The 22,481-nt window shown below is 49.6% G+C and overlaps 1 protein-coding gene across 1 annotated transcript; it reads left to right on the forward strand.

Moving 5' to 3' along the window:
- The first annotated feature begins 4,198 nt into the window (after positions 1–4,198).
- SDSL (serine dehydratase like) lies at positions 4,199–19,772 on the forward strand. Its single transcript, XM_063087352.1, has 8 exons — positions 4,199–4,243; positions 8,134–8,328; positions 8,517–8,556; positions 9,285–9,424; positions 12,637–12,725; positions 13,495–13,722; positions 17,532–17,656; positions 18,698–19,772. The coding sequence occupies exons 2-8, from the start codon at positions 8,155–8,157 to the stop codon at positions 18,889–18,891; spliced, it is 990 nt and encodes a 329-aa protein (XP_062943422.1). The 5' UTR covers positions 4,199–4,243; positions 8,134–8,154; the 3' UTR covers positions 18,892–19,772.
- Positions 19,773–22,481: the final 2,709 nt, after the last annotated feature.

Consider the following 22,481-nt stretch of genomic DNA (forward strand, 5'->3'; position numbering starts at 1 on the left):
ATTTCTTGGCCAAAGATACAGGTATTTATCAAATTGTGATAGATATTGACAGATCTATTTCCCAAAAGGTGGTGGCAATATGTGAGCCATATGAGGGTGCCTATTTTCCTTCATACTCATCAGCACTAGCTGTTATTGCTTTCTCGCTTTAAACATTTTTTTGCCAACCTAATAGTCAAAAAACAGCATTTTATTGCTGCTCTAATTTGCATTTTCCTGTTGGTGAGTCTCTAAGGCTTTATTGCATCAATTTACTGACATCAACTGTAAGTCCCTTGAGGGCCAGAAATGTATCTTGTCTCCATTTTTCCCATCATAGAGCCTAGATTTTGGTAGTCTGGGGTAATGTTTGCTAAATACATAAACGTATGGTTTAATTTTGAAAGTTGGTTCATAAGGACCAGAATTTTCTTTGGCCCTGAGGGCAGAAATCAAATTGTCCCCCTCTTTTTTTTCTGTGGGCCTCAGTTTTCCCATCCAGGAAAAAGATGGACTAGATGGCCCCCTTGGATTCTTTCAGCTCAGACCTTGTGGCTATGAACTTGTAAGTCTTTTGGGAAAAGAGCATCCAAATTCAATGTGATTTAGGGTTACTTGAAAGTTGGTCCTGTGGCCTATTAGCTGGACAACCTAGGGCAAGTCACTTAACCTTCCTGTGCCTTCGCTTCTCCCTTGATAACCGATTCCCTTCCTTTTCAGGGGCAAGAGGGGAGAGGGAGAGTTCCTCTGTACAAGGGTCTCAAACTCAAATACTTACAGGGCACCAAGCAAGGGTCTGTTAGGTCCTGGGGACTCAATAGAGAGGAGTAAGGACAGTGATAAATGTAGAGCCGTGCCCCTCTGCAGAGGACAGTGCAGCTCAGCTCCAGCCAGTGGGAAAGTGGCCCCTCAGTTTGAGACCCTTTCTGGTCTGGAATGATTTATCATCTTGGCAAGGGGTGAAGAGCCTGAGAACATGGCTAAGATGCTATATTGTACTGGGTGTTGGAAGACCTGGGTCCAAATCCCAGCTAGGTTTTTATTCACTAGCTGTGCTGGTTGCTTGATTGCCCAAGCCCCCTTCTCCCATCATTTAATGGAATTAGCCTCCATGGCTTGGAAGCATATGACGTAGAGTCCAACGTTAAACCCGTGAATCACAGGTGTCAGAGGCTCTGTCCCTCCCCTCCACGCAATTCTCTTGCCTTGGGAACAGGAAGGTCAGCTGGAGGTGAGGATGGTGAAATGAAGCTTAATGAATAACCCACGGGACTGGCCAGGGTGGGTGTTTGGCAGCCCAACATGTCAGGGACAGGGGCTGGCTGACAAATATGGCTGGCAGGGGGAGAGGGGGTGGTCAGTGACCTGGCCTCACCTCTCCAGCCTCCTCTGCTCTCTGATGGAGCCACCTTGGCTCCCCCACCCCATCCTCTTTCCCACCCAAGCCCGGAGCTCTAGAGCTGGGCCCCACCGGGTCTGTGAGACCTGGCTCTGCGACCTTGGGAAAGTGACTTGGCCTCTCTCAGCCTTTTTCCACAATGTAGGGTTCATTATAATGCTTACTTTTCCAGGGAGTGGTAAGCATTCTGTGATATGATGACGTCGTGTTCCCAAACTTCAGACATCATGTGCCACCTTTGCAATTATTGAGGTATTATTGTGTCATCTCTTTCACACATTTTTTTTTTTTTTTTTTTTTTTTGGTGGCTGGCCGGTATTGGGATCTGAACCCTTGACCTTGGTGTTACAACAATGCGCTCTAACCAATTGTGCTACCCCGCCAGCACACACCTCTTTTATAATAGTAATAATAACAGTACAGCAAACACAGGGCACTAGCTACTGTTCTAAGTGCTTCACATACATGAACTCATTTGACCCTCATGTCAACTCTTCTAGGCAAGTAGTATTTATTTATTTATTTTTAAAGATGACTGGTAAGGGGATCTTAACCCTTGACTTGGTGTTGTCAGCACCACGCTCTCCTAAGTGAGCTAACCAGCCATCCCTATATAGGGATCTGAACCCATGGCCTTGGTGTTATCAGCACCACACTCTCCCAAGTGAGCCACAGGCCAGCCCTAGAGAAGTAGTATTTAATCCCTATCTTTTTCTTCTTTTTTTGCAGCTGGCCAGTATGAGGATCCAAACCCTTGACCTTGGTGTTATAACACTGCTCCCTAACTGAGCTAACTGGCCAGCCCCTGTTTTATGTAACTGTAGGCCCCATCTTACAGTTTAGGAAATAAGGAACAGAGAGGTTCAGTGACTTACCCAAGGCCTCACAGCTAGGAAGTGGCAGACCTAGTGTGTGCAGCAGAGCCTGGTTCCAGGGTCTGTGGTCTAACTAATAGGTATACTGACTCTCCACACCAGAAACCCCTCATGCTATTACTGTTACTACTACTACTTAGCATTTTTCTTTAAAGAGACTCCAGTTTTAAACTTTGATACCTGCCCTAGTTTTTTCCTAATTATGAAATATTATGGATACAATATTATACTATTGTATTATATTATAATATCATAATACTATAATATCATAGTATTATAATATTATTTCATAATATTCATGAAGTTTATAGGTTTGGTATTATATATATACACACATATACACACACATATATATATACACACATATACACACACATATATATATACACACATATACCTCCATATGCATACATACATGTACATGCATTTCCTGATGCACACAGAAATAAATGCCCAGCTATTAAAAGACCTTTGGGATATGCTGGTCAGCACGAAAGAGCTGACATACAGTAGGCATGCAGTAAATGCAGCTGTTGTACTTCTTGTCTAAGCTTGAGCTGTGAGCTAAGGCTCTGCCTCTTCCAGGAAGCCCCCCCTCATCCCATCCTACCCCTAGCTGTCCTATGGTGACCTTCTGCCCTCTGGCCTCCTAGTGGATGTTAGAGTTGTCACTGGATTGGATTCCTTCCCCTCCCCTCCAAGCCAGAGTCCCCGTCAAGGATCACTGCCAAGGAGCTCAACTTGACCCCAAGTGGCTGGGAGATGACCATCAAACCTGAGGAGGGCACACATAGTCCAAGAAGGACACAGAACATCTGGATGCCAGGTCCTTCCTGAACCTCAGCCCCTATTTTACAAATAGGGAACCTGAGACTGAGAGTTGGGCATGACTGGCTCAGGTTCACCCAATGAGATGGTGGCACAGACGAGGCGTGAATCTGATTATGTCATTCACCTGCTCCCTAGTGCCCTGGGTAAGGTCCAGACTCTGGATTGGCCCAGGCATCCCTGTGGACTCTGGCCCCTGCCATTTTGCCTGCTCCAAACCTGACCACTCCTGCCTTTTCTGTTGCACCCCAATGGATAATTCTCCATCCCTGGAAAACACCACGTTTCCAATTCCAGATTTTTGTACTCCACGTGCTTGATTCCTGGCTCAGCTCACATTTCCCCTCCTCCAGGAAGCCTTCTCAGCCCCCCAGGGCCAGGTGAGGTACCTGCTCTGGGCTCTCACAGCCCTGCCCCACTTCCCAGCTGCCAAAATCTGATAGCATTGATTTTAATTGCTCTTTAATGGCCTTGAGGGCTTTGCAAAGGCAGGGGAGGTGCTATCTTGTTTGAGGCTAAAGGTCACAGGGACTGGCACATAGTAGGTATCCAATAGATATTTATTTATTGAATGAATGAATGATCAGTCATTCATTTGAACAATAAAAAATTGTTTGGGTTTCTATGCTAGTTGTAAAAAATCAGAGATGGAGAGGTGCTTCAGAAAAAAAAAGTGCCTTTCTCATATGACAGAGGATAATTGTTTCCTTGTCCTTGTTTTCCCATCTCAGATCTAAGCTGACCCCAATAGTGGTTTGGGAGAAGGGGCTTAGTATCCCAGATGAGCACTTGACCTAGAGTAGAAAGATTTGGAGATATCTGTATCACAAAAGAGATGGTCGGTGGTGAAAGGTAAAGGGTGTCTCTGCTCCTTGCTGGCTGGGTGCCTTGGCCGAGTGAGTTCCCCTCTCTGATCCTCAGTTTCCTCACTTGTCAAATGGGACGAGGTAATGAGTCATGAGCAGCGCAGGGGGAGGCAGTGAAGAATGCTCTCATCCCCTGTCCTCTTCCCCGAGCCTTAGAGTCGGGAACTGTCCCTTTAACACGGGAGGAGGATCTGAGGTCACAGGAGTCTGCCGGAAGCTGGGCAGAGCTGGTGTCCTGGCAGACTGGTGGGCAGCAAGCCAGGGCTAAGCTGGTCTGAGAACTGTCGGGCAGAGAGGTAATGGGTCTGGGGCCCAGCCAGGACCACTTGGGCCTGCTGGGGGTGTATGTGTGAATGTGAGTACTCGGTAGTCTGGGGGGCTCTGGGGCAATGTCCAGGCTGAGTGGATGGAAGTGAGAGATGTAAACTCTCCCAGCAACATCGGTTCAACCTAGGGTGCCCTGCATAAGAAGGCAGGGTGCAGGGACCCTGTCCTGCTGGCCAGCGGGGCAGCACCAGGCATTCTGCCAGGCAAGGGCTGACCTGAGGTTTCCAGCCCTGGCACCAGAGATTTGGTTATGCAGTGCCATCCAGGTGGCCTCTGGGGAAAGGTCAAGGGACAAGGGAGGTAGAAAGGGTAGGTGGCCCTTAATCCAACTCACAAACAGGGCAGTGAGGTCCAGCGAGGAAAAGTGACTCAGCCAGGGTCACACATGGCCGTGGCATGGGCCCAAGTGCCATGCTTCTCCCTGTAATTGTTCCATGGTAGGGAAGACCCAGAGCTTCCACATCAGCCCCAGTGGCTACTATGCTGGGCAAGGCCCCAGCTCAGCCCCAGTTCTCAGTCTGGGAGGCTTGTGCTGATGGATTCTGGGCTTGATAAGGCTGTTGGCAACTTGAAGCTTGTTAATTTAACTGATGCCTGCTGTCCTTGGGGCTTGTTCATTTAACTGATGCCTGCTGTCCTCTTGTAGGGGTTGGTATAACTGAGAGGGCTGGGGAAACCTGGGACTGAGCCAAAAGCATTTGGCTCGTAAAGGCAACTTGCAGTTAAGTAGTAAATGCCTACACTTTTAATAATAATGCTAATGCTAATGCTAATATAATGGAGAAGCTACAGCATAGTGGTTAAGAACACAGACACAAAAGCACACTGCCTGGGTTTGAATTTTGGCTGTGCCATTTCTAGCTGTGGGAACATGGATAAGTTACTAAATCTCTCTGGACCTTAGTTTCCTTGTCTTTAAAATGAAGTTAATAATAGGACCTATTTCAGAGTTGTTGTGAGGATTATATGAGTTAATATGTAGGTGCTTGGCACAGTGCCTGGCTCACAGTAAGTCCACACACCACTAGCTGTTATTGTAATGTGTCAGTCATAGAGTCAGTGCCTTTGCTACATGGCCCACTTAATCCTCTCACAATCCTGGGATGCACAAGCTCTTCTCCCAGTTTGCTGTGTGGCTATTTTGTTCTTATTTTTAAGGTCTTAGTTTTAATGGTCACCTCCTCTAAGAGACCTTTCCTGATTCCACACCCAAAGTAGATCCCCTTGTTTTTCTCTTTAAGACTCTCTATGTGTGTCTTTCCCTCTTAGCACTTTTCTCCATTTCTGATTATTTTGTTTGTCTATACAGTTACTTGTTGAATGTTGATCTCCTCATCAGACTGTAAGCTGGCTGCAAGGTAGATGTCTGTCTTGTTCACAGTGGTATCCCAGTTCCTAGGTCAGGGATTATGCCTTGTAGGAGTCTATAAACATGATAGAGTAAGGGCGAACATGTCAGCATTAATTAGAAGCCTCCAATGAGATAACATTCTCAGAGGACTCAGCCAATGTCTGGCACATAACAGGGATTCAGCAAATGGTAGCTGCTATTATTATTAATCCACACCACAACTTGTGAGTTGGTGACTGTAATTATCTCCATTTTATAGAAGAGGAAACAGGAACAGAGAGGTTGAGACACTTGTTTGGGTCACACAGCCAGGAAGTAAGAGCTGGTTTCTAACTTTGGTCTTTGGTTGACCCCAAAGCCCATGCTCTTCTGCTCCAAGGTTGAGGTGAGGCCCAGGCTGGTGTATGATGGATTTTGGGACTAGTGGTGACTCAAGGCCCCCTTTCCCTCAATGCCCAGCCTGAGAGATACCCTAAACAGGACTGGGTGGAAGTGGCTCAGGAATTGTTCTGCCTGGGGAGTCCCAGGACCATCCCAAAAAGGGCATGGGGTTAAACCCAGGGGCAGGAAACCCGGACCTCTCTGTTCTGGGAACCCCAGCCCTCACTACAGGGCAGACACAAAGTTTAGGTCAGTGGGTGCGTGGGGGAGGTTGCAGCGCTCCTCCTAGTGGCCAACAGTGGAACTGCGGGGGGCCGGATCAACGCTTTTCTGCCCCAGAGAGAAACGAGCGAGGGCCTGTGTTGCCTCCTTTTCTTCCTCTCGTTCTTTCTCCCTCTCCCTTCCTGCTTCCCTTCTTCTCATCCTTACCCACTGGCCCGTTCACTCCCTCATTCACCTCTCCTTGGCTCAAAACCTCCCAACGCAAGTACGATTAGAGTAACGACCGAACAGCTCGTCGTGGGCTAGAACGACCTGCCACGCGTCCCCCCACCTCTCCTTCGTCCCCGGCCACCCCAGGCCTTCTGTCCGCACCGGCAGCACCCCAAGTCCACTTCTCCCTCGAGGCGGTTCCACTCGCTGTCGCCTCTCCGGGAATGCTTTTCCCGCTGTCTCCGTTCTTTTCCTTCATCTCAAAGTTCCACTTTTGAGAGCTCACAGATCAAAGGGAGTTAAAAGCCCTCCCGACTAGTCATCAAAACGCACGGGTCCGATTTGCATCCCAATTCAAACTGTTGAAAATCTCAAACCACCACCTACCACAAAACCAACCATTGATCACATTTAATGAAATGATTGGAGATTTGAACAATTGCCAGATATTTGATGATATCAATAATTATTAATATTTTTAGGTGTGATAATGGTATTGTGATTACATTTGTTAAAATTGGCATCATTTACTTTATGTAAAAATTAATTTTTATACTGTTGTGAAACCATGTGCTACAGTTAAAAAATAAAGTGTTCTTCACCTTGAGAGATCATGCTGAAATATACACAAATGAAATAATAAACTAGGGTGGCGATAGCTGATAATATTGTATTGTATATTTCAAGATAGCCAGAAAAGAGGATCTTGAATGTTATAACCACAAAGAAATGATAAGTGTTTAAGTAACAGATATGTTAACGATTCTGATTGGATCATTACACAGTATATGCATGTAGTGAAACAACAAACTGTACCTGTAAACATGTACAATGAGAAAAAAATTGAGCTGGCCGGTTAGCTCAGTTGGTTAAAGCATGGTGTTATAACACCAAGGTCAAGGGTTTGGATCCCTCTACCAGCCAACAACCACCAAAAAAAAAAAAAAAAAAAAAAAAAAAAAAATCCACAAAGTCAGGGGCAAAAAAAGAATATATGAGGAAAATATAATGATACTAAAGGGGAAAAATAACACAGGAGTGGGAGTGGACACTTGATATGGTTGAAGCAAGAGACACCACGAAGTGACAATTGCTGAAGCCAAATGATGGCTACACAGGGGGTCATTACACAGTTCTCAATAACTTAGCTGTTTACATTTCTCATAATGAAAGCTTTAAAAAATTTCACTCCTGAGAGGTGTCTTTCCCGACTGCCCTTGCTAAAATAACGCCCTTCTCCAAGTCACTCCTATTTGAAATTCTGATTCTGTCTCTTTGACTAGAATGTGAGCTCTAGCAAAGAGGGAGGCCTCCTCTACTTGTTTGTTCCTGAGCCCCCAAACCTGAAACTGCCTGGCACATAGTAGCTGCTCAATAAACACTTTTTGGATTGAATGAGTGAATTCTCCCACTGTCTCATTCATTCCTCACCATGTATTAGTCACATTCTACATACCTAGCATTGTGGGCAGGCACAATTACAGAACAAAAGGGCCCCCAGTCCAAACCTCCTTGCCCAGACAGGGAAACTGAGGCCCAGAGAGGGGCAGATACTTACCTGGAGTCTCAGAGCTCGGCGAGTGAACAGGGCTAAAGGTGCTAAGCTGAGGGCCATCTCTGCCTTCCCCCCCCGTCCTGATTAAGGGGACTCTTGACTGGAGCTGCCTGGGCTATGACCTTCATGTCCTCCTGCAGTCTCTTTACGTGGTTGCTGAGATGGAGGGCTCTCTGGCGGGGTGTGCCAAGGGCGAGCACTTCCACGTGGTCACGCCTCTGCTGGAGAGCTGGGCACTGTCCCAGGTGGCGGGCACAACTGTCTTCCTTAAATATGAGAATGTGCAGCCAGCCGGCTCCTTCAAGATCCGGGGCATCGGGCATTTCTGCCAGGAGGTGAGGATGTGTGGGCATGAGGGGAGAAGTGAGGTTGTGCAGGAGGGGGGTGGGTGAGGGGAGGACTGTGAGCAGGACGAGGGGCGAGGAGTGTTGGGAGTGGGATGGGGAGAGTCTAACTCTATCCCGCATGGGTCTCCATGACACCTGTGTGGGTTAACCCCCAACCCCATTCCTTCTCTTCCCAGATGGCCAAGAGGGGCTGCAGACACCTGGTGTGCTCCTCAGGTGATCCCACCCTTTTCTGCTTTCTGGGGATCCTCAGGGCTAGGGGTGGGGGAGGAGGAGTTGGCTGGAGCAGCAGTAGATGTCCAGATGTCTAGGGCTTGACTTCCTCTTAAAAGTCTAGCCTCAACAAGGTCACAGTCTGAGATGGTCACCTCATATGTCCTCTTCTAGCCCTCTTCTTATAATTCAGGACTCATGATGGTAGCAAGTGACAGAAACCTAACTTACACAGGTTTAAGATACAGTCTCTAAGAACTAAAATTTCTTGGGATAAGTGGCTTTCAGGCACAGCTGGATCCAGGAGCTCTCCAGTCTATCTCTTCTGCTCTTGGCTTTTCTTTCCTCTTTATTAGCTTTATTTTCATATAGGCCTCATGGTAGCAAGATGGCCACTAGGAGTCCCAGGCTTGCATCCCACCATCCTACCAACCCTAGTGAAAAGGGAGTATCTTTTCCTAATGACTCTTCTCAATCCTTGAATTGGTCTTTTGGGCCCAGCTTGGGTTGAGTATTCATCCCTGAACCAATCATGGGTCAGGGGATTGAGTTCTCTGATTGGCTCAATCTAGATCATGTGTCCACCTCTGGAGCTAGAGGGAGGAGTCAATGGTGGGGCTTACGGGTGTGGGGGAGGAGTGACTTCCAAAGGGAAATGGAGGGGAAGGGGAAAGGTATGTCCACAGGCAGGTACAACTCTGTGCACTGTGTCCCTTCTGCTGCCTCTGCAGGGGGCAATGCAGGTGTCGCTGCTGCTTATGCTGCTCGGAAGCTGGGCATCCCCGCCACTGTCGTGCTCCCTGAGGGCACCTCCCTGCAGGTGGTGAAGAGGCTGCAGGGAGAGGGGGCCGAGGTTCAGCTGAGTGGAAAGGTAAGGACCCCAGAAGGGAGAGATGATCTGGAGTGGGCTGTTCCCCCCTCGCCCCACCCCATCCCAAGAGATTCTGTCTCCTTTTCCTTTTGATGAACTGTGGCTGGGACCCAGTCTTCTCTCTGGATGGCTGAGCAGAGGGCTGGGAATGTGAGGTATATTGAGGGCTACTGGCCTCTGCCCACCCTGAGAAGACCCCCACCCCCCGCACGCATGAACCAAGAGAAGCAGGAAGCTGGCGATTAGCTGGAGAGTGCCTGTTATCTACATTGTCACTAGCACTTGGTCTTACCCACTTTTTACGTTTGTACCACGTGATAAGACAAAGGGTAAAGACGATGGCAGCGTCATTTTTCATTCTGAGACCACCCCAACGTGAAAGACGCCCACTGATAAAGACATCACCAGTTCACTTTGTTGCCAAAGAAATAGAGGAACAGACACAAAAATGTTTCTTCTCTACTGGGAAGAAGGGGGAAAATCATTCAAATAATGGAAAACAGGTTTTAGGCAGAGATTTTTTTTTTTTTTTTTTTTTTGGCAGCTAGGCCATTATGGGGATCTGAACCCATGGCCTTGGTGTTATAAGGCTATACTCTAAGCAACTGAGCTAACCAGCCAGCCTGGAAAACAGATTTTAAAAACCTCTCAAAATAAAAACTAAAAGCCATGCCATGGTAAACAAAAGCTGGTTTCCAAATACTTAGTGTATACAGTTTCTCTCCTTTTTTCCTTCCTTCCTTCCTCCATCCCTCCCTTCCTTTTTTCTTCCTTCTTTCCTTCTGTTTATTCATCTATCCACCCACCCCTCCCTTGATCACTCTTTCTCTCTCACTCTCCCCCTTTCTTCTTTTCATCCATCCATCCATCCATCCACCCATCCAACAGATGTTCATTCACTGAGCACACACTCTGTGCTTGCACCATGTCAGACAGTGCCAGGGATACAGAGATAGTAAGTTATGGTCTTTACTCTCATGAAGCTCAGAGTATTGTGGGGAGACACACAGGTTGACGGCAGCAAAGGGTGGTGTTGCGATGGGAGAAGCACAGAGCACCAGGGAAGACGGAGAAGGCGTGCCGTTTTATCAGCCATTGCTGCTAGCTGATGCTGCGTGCCACACAGTCCCCAAATGCCAGTGGCTTATGGAGACATTGTTCCTTGTGCTCGTGGGCCTGTGTGTGGGCTAGGGTGGTTCTGCTTTAGTCTATGGGCAGGATTAAGGTCTGCAGAAGTGCTCCTCATCTTCTTTGACCAGTGGCCACCTGGGGCACATTCTTCTCAAGACCAATGGCAAGAGGGGCGAGAGGAAGCATGTGATGCCTCATAGGAACTTGGCTCACAACTGTTCCACTGTCACTTCTGCCACACACCATTGGCCAAAGCAAGTCACATGGCTGAGACCAGCATCCATGGTGTGGGGAAAGGTGCTGCACCCCCCAGTGGGAAGAACAGCAAAGCCACGTGGCAAAGGCATGGACATGTGATTCCAACAGGGGGGCGGGTGGTGAAGAATCGGGTAGTGGTCCACATTCCCAGTGGGCTGTGCCTCAGACTCAGGGAGGGGATCCAGGAAAGGCTCCTGAGAAGGGTCCCCAGAATTGGGTCTTGAAAGAGAAATATGAGTCCTCCCAGTGGAGAAAAGGGAGAGAGGGATGGTGAGCAGAGGAGGGGTGCAGGCAAAGGCCAAGCAGAGGAGTGAGCATGGTGCATTCCGGCTGAGGCCCAGCATCCAAAGGAGGGACGTTGCACAGAGAAGCTCAAGACGGGGACAGTTGCCTGATCAGGCTGGGCGGCTTGTAGGGAAGGCTGACTTGTGTTTCAACCTGAGGGCAATGGGGAGCCATCAAAGGATTTTGAGCAGGGGGGGGACTCCGCCTGCTCTGGGGCAATAGATGTGAGGTGGGCGGGACAGGAGGCAGGCAGCCAGGGAGGAGGCTGCTTGTGGACCTCCAAGTGAGAGATGTCAAGGGCTGTCCAGTTTTGAATCTAGTTTTTGTTTCAATAACTCTAGAGAATGAGGGCTCATCTCTTTAGCTAGAGGGGAAATTCCTTGTGGGCAGAGACCATTTCTTTGGCTTCTCCTGCTCGAGTCCCCCTGCACAGGACTGGACACAGAGTGGGTGCTGCAGATCTCAGAGGATGGACAAAGGCTATTTCCGGCCCCCCTGTGACCCTGTGCCCCTCACTTGGGAGAGGAGGCTGTTTACCACTTAGCTTCTGCATCTGGCTTCTGCTGAGGTCAGCCGGTGTGGAGCCCCTCTGAAGTGCTATCTTAGTTTGGGTTCCCCCAGAAGCAGGTCCTGAGACAGGATTGGGGTACATGTAGTCTACTTGGTAGGTGGCTGCAGGAAGCATTGGTAGGGAGTGTGGAAATGAGGCAGAGAAGGGAAGAAAGCCCCCAAACTGTATGTGAATGATCAGCTCACCTCTGTGTGCAACTAGGGTTCAATCCCCATGGGAACCCCCTGGGAGACCATGTAGATCACACCCCAGAGTTGTGTCGCTAAGGGTGGGAAGACACAGTATTTACTCACCAACTCCCATCCTTTACAGGTGGAGGGTCATTCTTGGGGTGTCCACTCCTTGATGCTTGTAGTTCACCTTGCGCACTGCCTGGCAAAGCCCTGTGGCCAGGGAACGCCCTGCAGGTGACCTCTGGGTGGGCTGCTGGACATGGATCTCTGGCACAGATGGCAACCCAGTGAGAAAAGAAAAGCCACCCCTGCTATGACTGGCTTGGGCTGGCCTTATGGCGCCATCTCTCTGGCTGCTTGAACTCCACTGGCTGGTCACCAGCTGGGCGAATGCTGGTTGTCGTGCACACAGTCTGTAGTGACTGAGTTGCTATTTGGGGCTTGTTTTGAGGGGCATCTCCCTTACTAGTTGGTTAGAAGTGAGCACCATGTAGCTGGCCTTGGTGTTGAGTCTGTTCTTGGCATCCCAGGCTGGTCCGCCCTCACTCTCCCATAGCATGGTAGCAGGACGGGTCCCGTAGGGACTGTGGAAAGCACACAGCATCCATTTGTCCACCCAGAGTCTTCTGTCCTTGTCCCAGAAGGCCACTGTGTGCACACCAAGCCTGGACTCATCCTTGGGGTTCTTCCTAGCCTGCTGGATCCTGGGGCCATCAAGGAGACCTCAGGCCCCTGTTCCAGCCTCTGTAGCAATCTGACTCCTGGGTCTTCTGAGGGCCTTGGCTTCTCTTTAGGTCTGGGATGAGGCCAATCTGAAAGCACAAGAGTTGGCTAAGAGGGACAGCTGGGTGAACGTCCCCCCGTTTGACCACCCCCTGATATGGTAAGCCTGGTGCCCCCACCCCCAGGGAGCTCAGAGCTGGGAGACTCTCACTGAGTCAGGGTTTTCCCATTGGACAGAGAGGAAACTGAGGCCCAGAGGAGAGAAGAGGCTTCAGAGACAGACCTGAGTTCAGACCCCACTTCTGTCACTTGTGAATTGTGCGACTTTGCACAAAGCCCCTCATTGCCCTGTGACTCAGTTTCCACATATATAAAATGGAAATGATAATACCTACTGAGTCCCCTTTATTGAGTATACACTTTGGGGCCAGGCACCAGGCTAAAGGATTCTCCTGCACTACTCTGTCTATCCTCCTCAAAGCCCTAGAGGTGAATGTTATTATACCCATTTTATAGGTGAGGAAACTGAGGCACAGAGGAGTCAAGCAACTCGCCCAATGATTACACAGCTAGTAAGTGGCAGAGACACGGGGTATCAGTCCCAGAACTTGAGTAGGATGGGTTCCAAGTGATATGCTGGTCCTCTCGCAGTCACATACGCTAACGTTGCCTCTTTCCAAAGTTGTGAGGGTTCAATGGGATAATGCCCAAGGAAGTGCCCGGGAGGTTGCTGGGCAGGGGGAGTGGATGAGCAAGTAAATGAAGAGAATGATGGAAGCTGAGCGAACTAAGTGCTGCAGGGTCTCCCCTCCCCTTGCTGTGGATGGGGAGGGGAGTGACGATGAGGGGGTTTATAGATATGTGGGGGTGGGAGCCCATCCCTGGTGATTCCCCACTCACCCTGCTCTTCTCTCCCGCCCTCTCCCCAGGGACGGCCATGCCAGCCTGGTGTGGGAGCTGAAGGCAGCGCTGGGGACACCACCAGGTGCCCTGGTACTGGCAGTGGGGGGCGGGGGGCTTCTGGCTGGGGTGGTAGCCGGCCTCGTGGAAGTGGGCTGGCAGCATGTGCCCATTGTCGCCATGGAGACCCGCGGGGCACACTGTTTCAATGCGGCCATCGAGGCAGGCAGGCTGATCACACTGCCGGGCATCACCAGGTAGCTACGGGCTGGAGACATTTGTTGGGGGGCTGGAAGGTGGGGAGATCGCTGCCATAGGGCCTCCAGGTCCCTGCCATAGGGGGCAGGGGACACCCAAAAGGGTCTCCTTGGCCCTGGGACTCTAGCCACAGTATTGCGTAAGTTACAAGGTGGTGCTGAAAAAGCAGATGAAGAATATGATTTGTTTAAACCTCATTCATTAATAAAACAGCTTTTATTGCTTTGTATCCTTACAAAAGCAATTTAAGTGTGTTGCAGATGGCTTAGAAAATGTAGACAAGCAATAAGCCATAAGAAACAAAATGTCACCCTTAATTCCACCACCCAAAGATCAACATTGCTCAGACTGGGCTGTATCTTTCCCAATCTTTGTTTTTCCCCTTGTGCATAGTTACATACAAGTGAAAATGTGCCTGGCACATAGTAGGTGCTCAATAAGTGTTCGTTAAATGAATGAATGAATTGATTACATATTTTTAAAAGTTGGGATTTATACAGTTTTGTAACCTCTATTTTTCTAGTTCATATTAAATCACAAACATAGTTTCATTTTTTTTTTTTTTTTGCAGCTGGTCATTAGAGAGCTTTTTTCTCACTGCATTTTGTAACTGATTTCAGTCCAATTGAGGAAAAGTTCTAAACAAATAAATGGGGTGGTGCAGCCTCCAGGACTGGCCTTGTCTTCCCTCCTTCGGTGGTAACAGTGCCAATGTTATCAGTGATACAGGGATACTGTACCGTATCGGTTTCTTAGGGTTGCCATAAGAAGTTGCCACAAATTGGGTGGCTTCAAACAACAGAAATTTATTCTTTCACAGTCCTGGAAGGTACAAGTTCAAAATGAAGGTGTTGGCAGGGCCATATGCCCTATGAAGGCTCTAGGGGAGGACACTTCCTAGTCCCTTCCAGCTTCTGGTGGCTGCTGGCGCTCCTTGGACCTCCTTGGCGCTCCTTGGCTGTGGCTGCCTCGCTCCAGTCTCTGCCTCTGTCTTCACATGGTCTTCTCTGTGTGTCTGTCTGCATATAAGGACACCAGTCATTGGATTTAGGGCCCACTTCAACCCAGTGTGACCTCATCTTAATTATATCTGCGAAGACCCTGTTTCCAAATACGGTCACATTCTGAGGTTCTGGGTAGGCATGAAGTTTGGGCGGGGGCCCAGAAATCCACCCACTGCTCGTACCATCACCGCCCGTATTTTATTAAACATTGATTGGATGCTGGGACTTAGGATATAAAGGTGTGTTACAGCAATTTGTTGGAAATCAAGACAGCCTTTTAAGCACAAGTTTCTAAGTGGCCAGTTAGAAAAACAAAATTGAGTCCTGGCCTCCCGAGCGTTTCACCTGGAGGCAGGACCTCCTTGTCTTTCTGGTGCCATGTCCACACTTTCTGGGCCCACACCCACCTCCAATGTTGCTGCGATGCTTGGCCTGGAAATTCTTTACGCTGTCTAGCCCTGAGCTTTTGTAGACCCTGTCACTGCCACCTGCAATGCCAGCCCTGCTCGCCCCGAAGACACCCTCTGAGGCCCTGCTTGGCAGTCGTGTCCCATCTGTGAGGACCCTCAGGGCCTCCCGTGTGTGTCTCTCACTCTTCGGCTGTGAAAGACGTTCTGGGTGGCTGGTGTGGGCCCTGGCTGGGGTGGAGGAGCTTGAGAGCAGGGACTGGCTTATTTAGCTCCAAGTCCCAGGCACCTATCCTGGAGCCTGGCATGGCAGACACACCAAGTGAAGTTGATGGATTTGCCGTTTGTGTAAATGACTCCACGGTCCATCCAGGTGCTCTGGCCGGACACCCCTCATTGAGTTCTGTCCATTCTCCCTCAAGAACCCAGCTTCCTTCCAGCCTGGTCCCCACCCCCTGGTGCACCCTCGTGCCCCTGGACGGATGGGACAGCCCTTCCCCAGCCCCTGTGCCAGCCTTGTTGCCCTTTTTGGGGATAACATCTTTACTGAGTTGTATTTTATATACCACACAGTTTGCCCACTTGAAGTGTACAATTCAATGGTTTTTAGTTTATTCACAGAGTTGTGCAACTATCACTACAATTAATTTTAGAACATTTTCATCATCCCCCAAAGAAACCCTCTACCCCTTAGCCATCACTCCCCACCACCCTACCCACCTAAGTCCCTCATCCCTCTCAGCCCTTGGCAGTTACTAATCTGCTTTCTGTCTCTTGGATTCGCCTGTTCTGGACATTTTCACGTGAAAGGAGTCATACAATATGTGTGCTTTTGTGCCTGGCTTCTTTTACTTCACATGTTGTTTTCAAGGTTCATTTATGTTGTAGCCTGTGTCAATGTTCATTCTTTCTCATGGCCAAATACCATCCCATCATATGGATAAACCACATTTTGTTTACCCACTCAGCAGTTGATGAACATATGGGCTGTTTCTCCTTTTTTTGCTGTTGTGAATAGTGTTGCTATGCACACTTGTGTACAAGTTTTTGCATGGAGGTAGGTAGTCATTTCTCTTGGGGTATATCCTTTGTTCTCCCCCCGGCATCCAGCCTGTCCTCTCTCCGTTGCTCATGTACAAGACTCTTTATTCTCTGCTTAAACCCATCGTGCCTCCCCCAAACTCTCAGGCCAAATCCAGACCCCTCCACAATCCAGCCCAGCCACTGGCCTGTCTTCCAGTTCCTTTAATGGACGATGCTCTTTCCTCCCTCTGAGTTTTGCATCGGCTGTTTCCTCTGCCTGGAGCACTCTTTTCCCCTGTCCTGCTCTTCTTTTGGCTGATTTCTCCTCGTCTCTCACATCCCAACTTATAAGTCACCAGAGAGAGATCCTCCCCACAGCCCTCTTGTTGGGGAGATCCCCCTCTGAATGTCCTTCATATCAACTTACTACACTGGGCATTTATTTACTTGTTCCTGTGTTTGTTTACTTATTGCCATCTCCCCTACCAGTCCGTCCTCTTAATAATCGCAGCAGGAATGATAACCACAACTAACACTTCTCTAGAACTTACTAAGTGTCAGCCTGTGTTCTAAGCACCTTAAATGTTTTAACTCACTTAATCCCCATGACAACCTCATGAGCTCCATTTTTCAGATAAAGAACTGAGGCTCGGAGAGGTGAAGTGACTTTCCCAAGGTTACATAGCTAGTGCAGAACCGGGGTTCACAACCAGGCAGGCTGGCTCCAGAGTCTGTGCTCTGGGCCACTTAGGGGTCATAGGCTCTCCCAAAGGCTCTCTGGGGCCTGACTCACACTGCCCAGCTCACAGCAGGTACCAGCAAGTAGGTGATCCCAAGCACAGAGTTAAAGATCATGAACTCTGGAGCCAGACTGCCTGAATTTGAATCCACATTCTGCTACTGACTAGCTGTGTGTCCTTGAGCTAGTTTCTTAATCTCTCTGAGCTTCAGTTCCTTACCCAGTACAATGAAGCTAATAATAACTCAAAGCGTGAGGAATAAAACAGGAAATTCGTACATCTGGCACGTTGTGCACATTTAATACATATTAGCTATAGTATAGACACCATAAATAGTTATTAATGAAGAAAATGAGATAAATCTCTTTCTGTGCTTGGGTTTCTAGGGTCTGTGCAAGAAATAGCACAATCAGGGTTGCAGAGTCAGAGAGACTCATGCACATTTATCAGTCATTCATCGGACACAATTTTTGATCACCTTCTCATTGCCTCACAACGCTCAGCTCCAGCCCATTGCAGGATGGGAGGGGGCAGCCTGGGGCTGGGGACACTGGGTCCGTGTGGGGAATAGACTGGATCCTCCAGCTCTTCCCTGCACCCTGCTTTCTCTGACCCACCCTGCCCCATCCTGCAGCGTGGCCAAGAGCCTGGGTGCCAAGACGGTGGCCGCGCGGGCCCTGGCGTGCATGCAGGAGTGTGAGATCCTCTCCGAGGTGGTGGAGGACAGTGAGGCTGTGAGTGCCATGCAGCGGTTCTTAGGTGAGTGAACCTTGTCCCCCTACCTGGGCTCGGAGACCTACGAAGTCCCTGGATCTTCTAGCAAGAGCATGTTCTCTCACGTCTGTATCCTTAGCCCCTAGCACTGGGCTGGGTGTGCAGTAATTATGCAGTAAATGCATGTGGAGCCCTGGAGGGGGGTGGGGTAAGGAAGGAGCGTACCACACTGTCCCTCACCTCCAGATACTTGTAGGTTCTCCAGACACTTGCCCTTCTCATTGGCTGCCCCTCCCTGGCTCTGCTCCCTGTTGGTTTCATGTGACTGAGGGCTACTCAGTCATGGCACCTCTTCCAGGAAGCTTCCCCCAATCTCCCACCCCCACCCCGCTTGGGTCGAGAACCTCTTATGTACCAGCCCCTCTGTTCATAACCACCTGGTTCTTGTCCATCGACATCTCTAGACTGTGGGCTCCGTGAGGCCGGGGGCTTTCACTGTCATGTTCCCAGGGCCTACGTAGCACAGGGCCTGGCAGGGAGTGAGCGCTCAATAAATATTTGTTGAATGAACAGATGAATGTATGAGTGAGTGGAAAGGTGAATAATAGATAGACGTATAGTGAATGGATGGAGGGATAGATTGACAGTAAAGGATTGATGAATGATATAGACATGGGTGGATGGGTGGATGGATGGATGGGTGGATGGACACATTGATTAACAGACATATTGATGGATGGGCAGACAATCAAATGATGGAGGGATGGCTTATGGATGAATGGATGGGTGGATGGGTGGATGGATGGATACGTGGATTGATGGATGCACTGATGGATAGACAGACAGACAGTTTAATGATGGATAGAGGAATGGATGGATGGATAGATAGAAGGTGGATGGGTGGAGGGCTAGATGGTCAGGTTGATGGATGGAGGGAGGGGAAGACAAATGATGGATTGCCAGAGGAACAGACGCATGGCTGGCTGGCTGGGTAGATGGCTACATGGATCTGCAACAGCCAGAGCCCACTGAGCACTGACCAGTTCTTCCTCGCTCTCTCTCCCCCACCTCCCCCAATATGGACAGATGATGAGCGTATGTTAGTGGAGCCTGCCTGCGGGGCAGCCTTGGCCGCCATCTACTCAGGCCTCCTGGGGAGGCTCCAGACTGAGGGCCGCCTGCGCCCTCCCCTGACGTCAGTCGTGGTCATCGTGTGTGGAGGCAACAACATTGACAGCCAACAGCTGCAGGCTCTGAAAATCCAGTTGGGCCAGAACTGAGGGGTCCTGGCCTGGGAGGGCTGGCCGGGCCCTGGATACCCCTGAGAGGCCCATGAACACCCTTGTGGCTGGCTGAGCGGGACCTCTGTGCTGGTGGATGACAGTGGAAACTTCCCTGTGCTTCTGCACTGGCCACCTCCTGCAGGAAGCCCTCCTGAAATGCAGCCCCTGCAGCCCCAGCTAACAAACCCTTTCTGAGTTGACTTTGTCACTCCCACAGGTTCTGTCTTTTCATCTCCATGAGCTCACAGGAAGCACAGAACAGTCCTGAAGGCAGTTCTTGACAAAGTGACTCCAAGTCACACAGCATGGGCAACAAAGCCAAGGCTTGCGACTCAGGTGTCTAAAGGAATCCAGCTATGCTGAGCTCCTAAAAGGGCTTCCCTTACCTGGAGGAGCAGCTCAGGTAGACAGGTCAGGAAGGATAGGGCCTGTCACTTCTCAGGCCTGGGTGGGCGAGGACAATATTCCCAGTCTCCATCAAGTGCTTGTTATGTACCAGAAACTCTTCTAAGAACTTTCTACTCATTGTCTTCTTTAATGTTCATTTAGACACTGTGAAGTGGAAACCATCGTCACCGTCCCTGCTTTATAGATGAGGAAACTGAGGCACACAAAGTTTACAGAACTTGTCTGAGGTCACACAGGTGGGATGTGGCCCAACTAGGTTCAAATTCTGTGATTTTCTTTCACTTTTTTTTTTATTGTGGTAAAATATATACCACGTAAGATTTGCCATTTTAACTATTTTTAAACATAAAACTCCGTGGAATTAATTACACTCACAATGCTGTGTGACCATCACCTCTATTTCCAAAACTTTTTCATCATCCTGAACATAAACTCTGTACCTAGTAAGCAATAATTTCCCATTATTTCTTCCTCCCCAGTTTCTGGTAATCTCTAACCTATTTCTGTCTCTGAAATTTTTTTTAAAATTTATTTTTTCTTAATTGACCCATGATAATTGTATATATTTATGGAGCACAATGTGATATTTGGTTATATTTATATAGTGTGCAGTGACCCTATCAGGGTGATTAGCATATCCATCACCTCAAACATTTGTCACATCTTTGTGTTGGGAATGTTCAACATCCTCTCAACTAGCTGCTTGAAGTTACACAGTGATTTGCTGTTGACTGTAGTCTCCCTCCCGTGCTGTAGGACACAAGACCTGTTCTTCCTATCTAGCTACAATTTAGTATCCACTGACCACCTTCTTCCTCTCCCCTCCTCCCCGCTCCCCTTACCAGTCTCTAATAACCACTATTCTGCTCTCTACTTCTAAGAGATAAAACTTTTTATCTTCCACGTATGAGTAAGAACATGCAGTGTTTCTAATTTTTAATATCATGCTATATTGCTTGATCTCAACTCTCAGTGTGGGGTAGGTGGTGGTGGAATACTGGGGAAGGGGGTAGGGCTCCCCCAGGTTAGTCTGGACACTCCTGTGGGTCACAGGGAGAGGCAGGTACTGGGCCTGGAATTGGGCACCTCCAGCCCCTGGGAAGTCAGTTTCTCAGGAAACGGATGGAAAAATTAGGCTCCTGTAGAGCCACAAGAGGGCGGCAAAGAGTCTCCTGTGGGGAAGGCTGGCTCAGGGCAGGAGAGACGCTTCCCTGGGGTACTCTTTGATTCTGTCCCTTGTGGGGCCCTCACCCCAGCTGGGGGTACTGAGGTCGCAGAGATGACTGTGGCCCACAGGGTCTTGGCATGGAGGAGACTTTTCCAGCCTCTCACTGCCCAGGCAAGAAACAAAGGTCGGAGAGTGTGGGGTCCACCCACCGTAGCCCATGGCAGAGCCCAGCTCGTGGCCCCCACCCAGGCCCCCTCTCCGGCCTCATGCCAGCTGTGTGACCTGTGGCAAGTGCCCTCCCCTCTCTAGGCCTCAGGCTGCACCTCAGTGCTGTAGGAGGCCCCCTTGCCGCTTCTCACCTCCTTTCCTTTGCACAGGCTGTCCCCTCCACCAGGCACCTCCTTCTTTTCTCAAGAGCAGGACTTGAGAGCTGCTGTGCTCTCCCTCTGTGTCCCTGTGGCCTCGGTTGGTCTCATTCTCTCTTCAACCCCAGACATAGCCTTCGGCTGCCAGGGACTACCCCTCCGGAAGCCACCAGGACCCAGGCCTATCTCCCTGGAGTCACTTGTTCTGAGTTCCCCAGAGCTGGACTCAGCCAGACCCGAACCTGAACTCTGCTCCTACTTACTGGGCTGGTGACCTTTAGCAAAAAGAGCAGTGCCTCAGTGTTCTCATCTGTAAAACGGGTTGTTTGAGGATTGTTTCTGTGGACCCGACATATGTAGTCTTTCAATAAATGTTCTTTTTTACTTTCTGTTTATTGAAACATAATTTATTGTACATATCTGTGTGGGGAACAGCATTGAAAAGGTTCCTTCTTACTATCTCCTGAGCTTTCCTTCCCCAACAACGAGGGGTGGGAAGAAACTAGGATTTATTCATGTATTGAGCAGCTACAGTGTGCTGTGGGCTTTATCAGTCATTTCATTTAATCCCACAATAATCCACATGGTAGATATGATTAGCTTCCTCCTTTTGCACGTGGGGAAGCCGAGGCATGAAGCAGTCGAGCCACTTAGCCCAAGTCACACAGCTGTACGGGAACTCCGATATGTAAAACTCCGAGGCTCATGCACTTAATCACTACTGCTATCACACCTCTTTCCTTTGCTCAAGCCGTGTGCCCTGCCTGCCATGCCCTCTACGCGTCTGAGTCATATGCATTCTTCAAAGCCAGTGTGTGTGCCGCCTCCTCCCTGAAACCTCCCAGGATTGCTTTGGCCAGCGGTGATCTTCTCCGACCCCATGCTCATCCGGGTGACTGGAGAAACTCCCTCGGTTCCAGGTGCTCTGTCTCCCAGTCGAGTCCTCACCACAGTCTTGAGCTGTTGCTGCCCTCCTGGGAGACTCGTCAGGTGCTGTTTGCTTCTCTCCCCATCTCAATGAGCTGGATAGAAGCCGAGGGGGCTGTTGACCCTGTGCAGGTAACAGGTGTCAGTTGGCTCGGTTTAGCCTTTCCTGGTTGACACCGAGGAACGTGAGAGCAGGCAGGAGGCGCAGGGGGAGAAGTGGGGGATGTAGGAGCGGTGGAAGCCAAAGCCATGGCTGTCGTGACTTGATGTAGCACGGACAGGCTCTGCAGACAGAGATGCTTACAAATCTGCCTCTGCCTTGGTGGCCCTCTGAGTTGGGAAAATGGAGAGCCACCAGGGAGGGTCCTGGGAACAGGGTCTTCTCTGTGTTTGTCCAGGGCTGTGTAGAGAATGCTGCCAACTAGGCTGCCACCTGTGTGCACCTGTCTGCAATACGCCCAGCCTCCAACCCCAGCTGCGGTCCCTTTCCTGGGGCTGGGGCCCCTTTGGTTCCCTGAGGCTCCCTCTGTCCTCTCACCAGGCTGACCCTAACACCTCCACATCTAGGGTCCTGACCTCCATCTGCTCCTTCCAGCCTTAAAGCCAAGTGACAGAGAGGCTTGGAATCCAGTCTTTCACTGGCAAAGGGGTTGTTCTCACCCCAGAGCTGGGGCATGGGGAGCGGGATCGCCGCTGCTGCTACCCGCTCCCAGCCTGGG

Source organism: Cynocephalus volans, chromosome 2 (assembly GCF_027409185.1).
Source record: "Cynocephalus volans isolate mCynVol1 chromosome 2, mCynVol1.pri, whole genome shotgun sequence".
Taxonomy (NCBI): Eukaryota; Metazoa; Chordata; class Mammalia; order Dermoptera; family Cynocephalidae; genus Cynocephalus; species Cynocephalus volans.

Bases quoted from the DNA above. Each gene is read 5' to 3' on its own strand.
- SDSL (XM_063087352.1), top strand. From the start codon at position 8,155: ATGGAGGGCTCTCTGGCGGGGTGTGCCAAGGGCGAGCACTTCCACGTG. The intron at 9,425-12,636 runs GTAAGGACCCCA...GCTTCTCTTTAG, and splicing joins AGGTTCAGCTGAGTGGAAAG to GTCTGGGATGAGGCCAATCT. The intron at 12,726-13,494 runs GTAAGCCTGGTG...CCCTCTCCCCAG, and splicing joins TTTGACCACCCCCTGATATG to GGACGGCCATGCCAGCCTGG.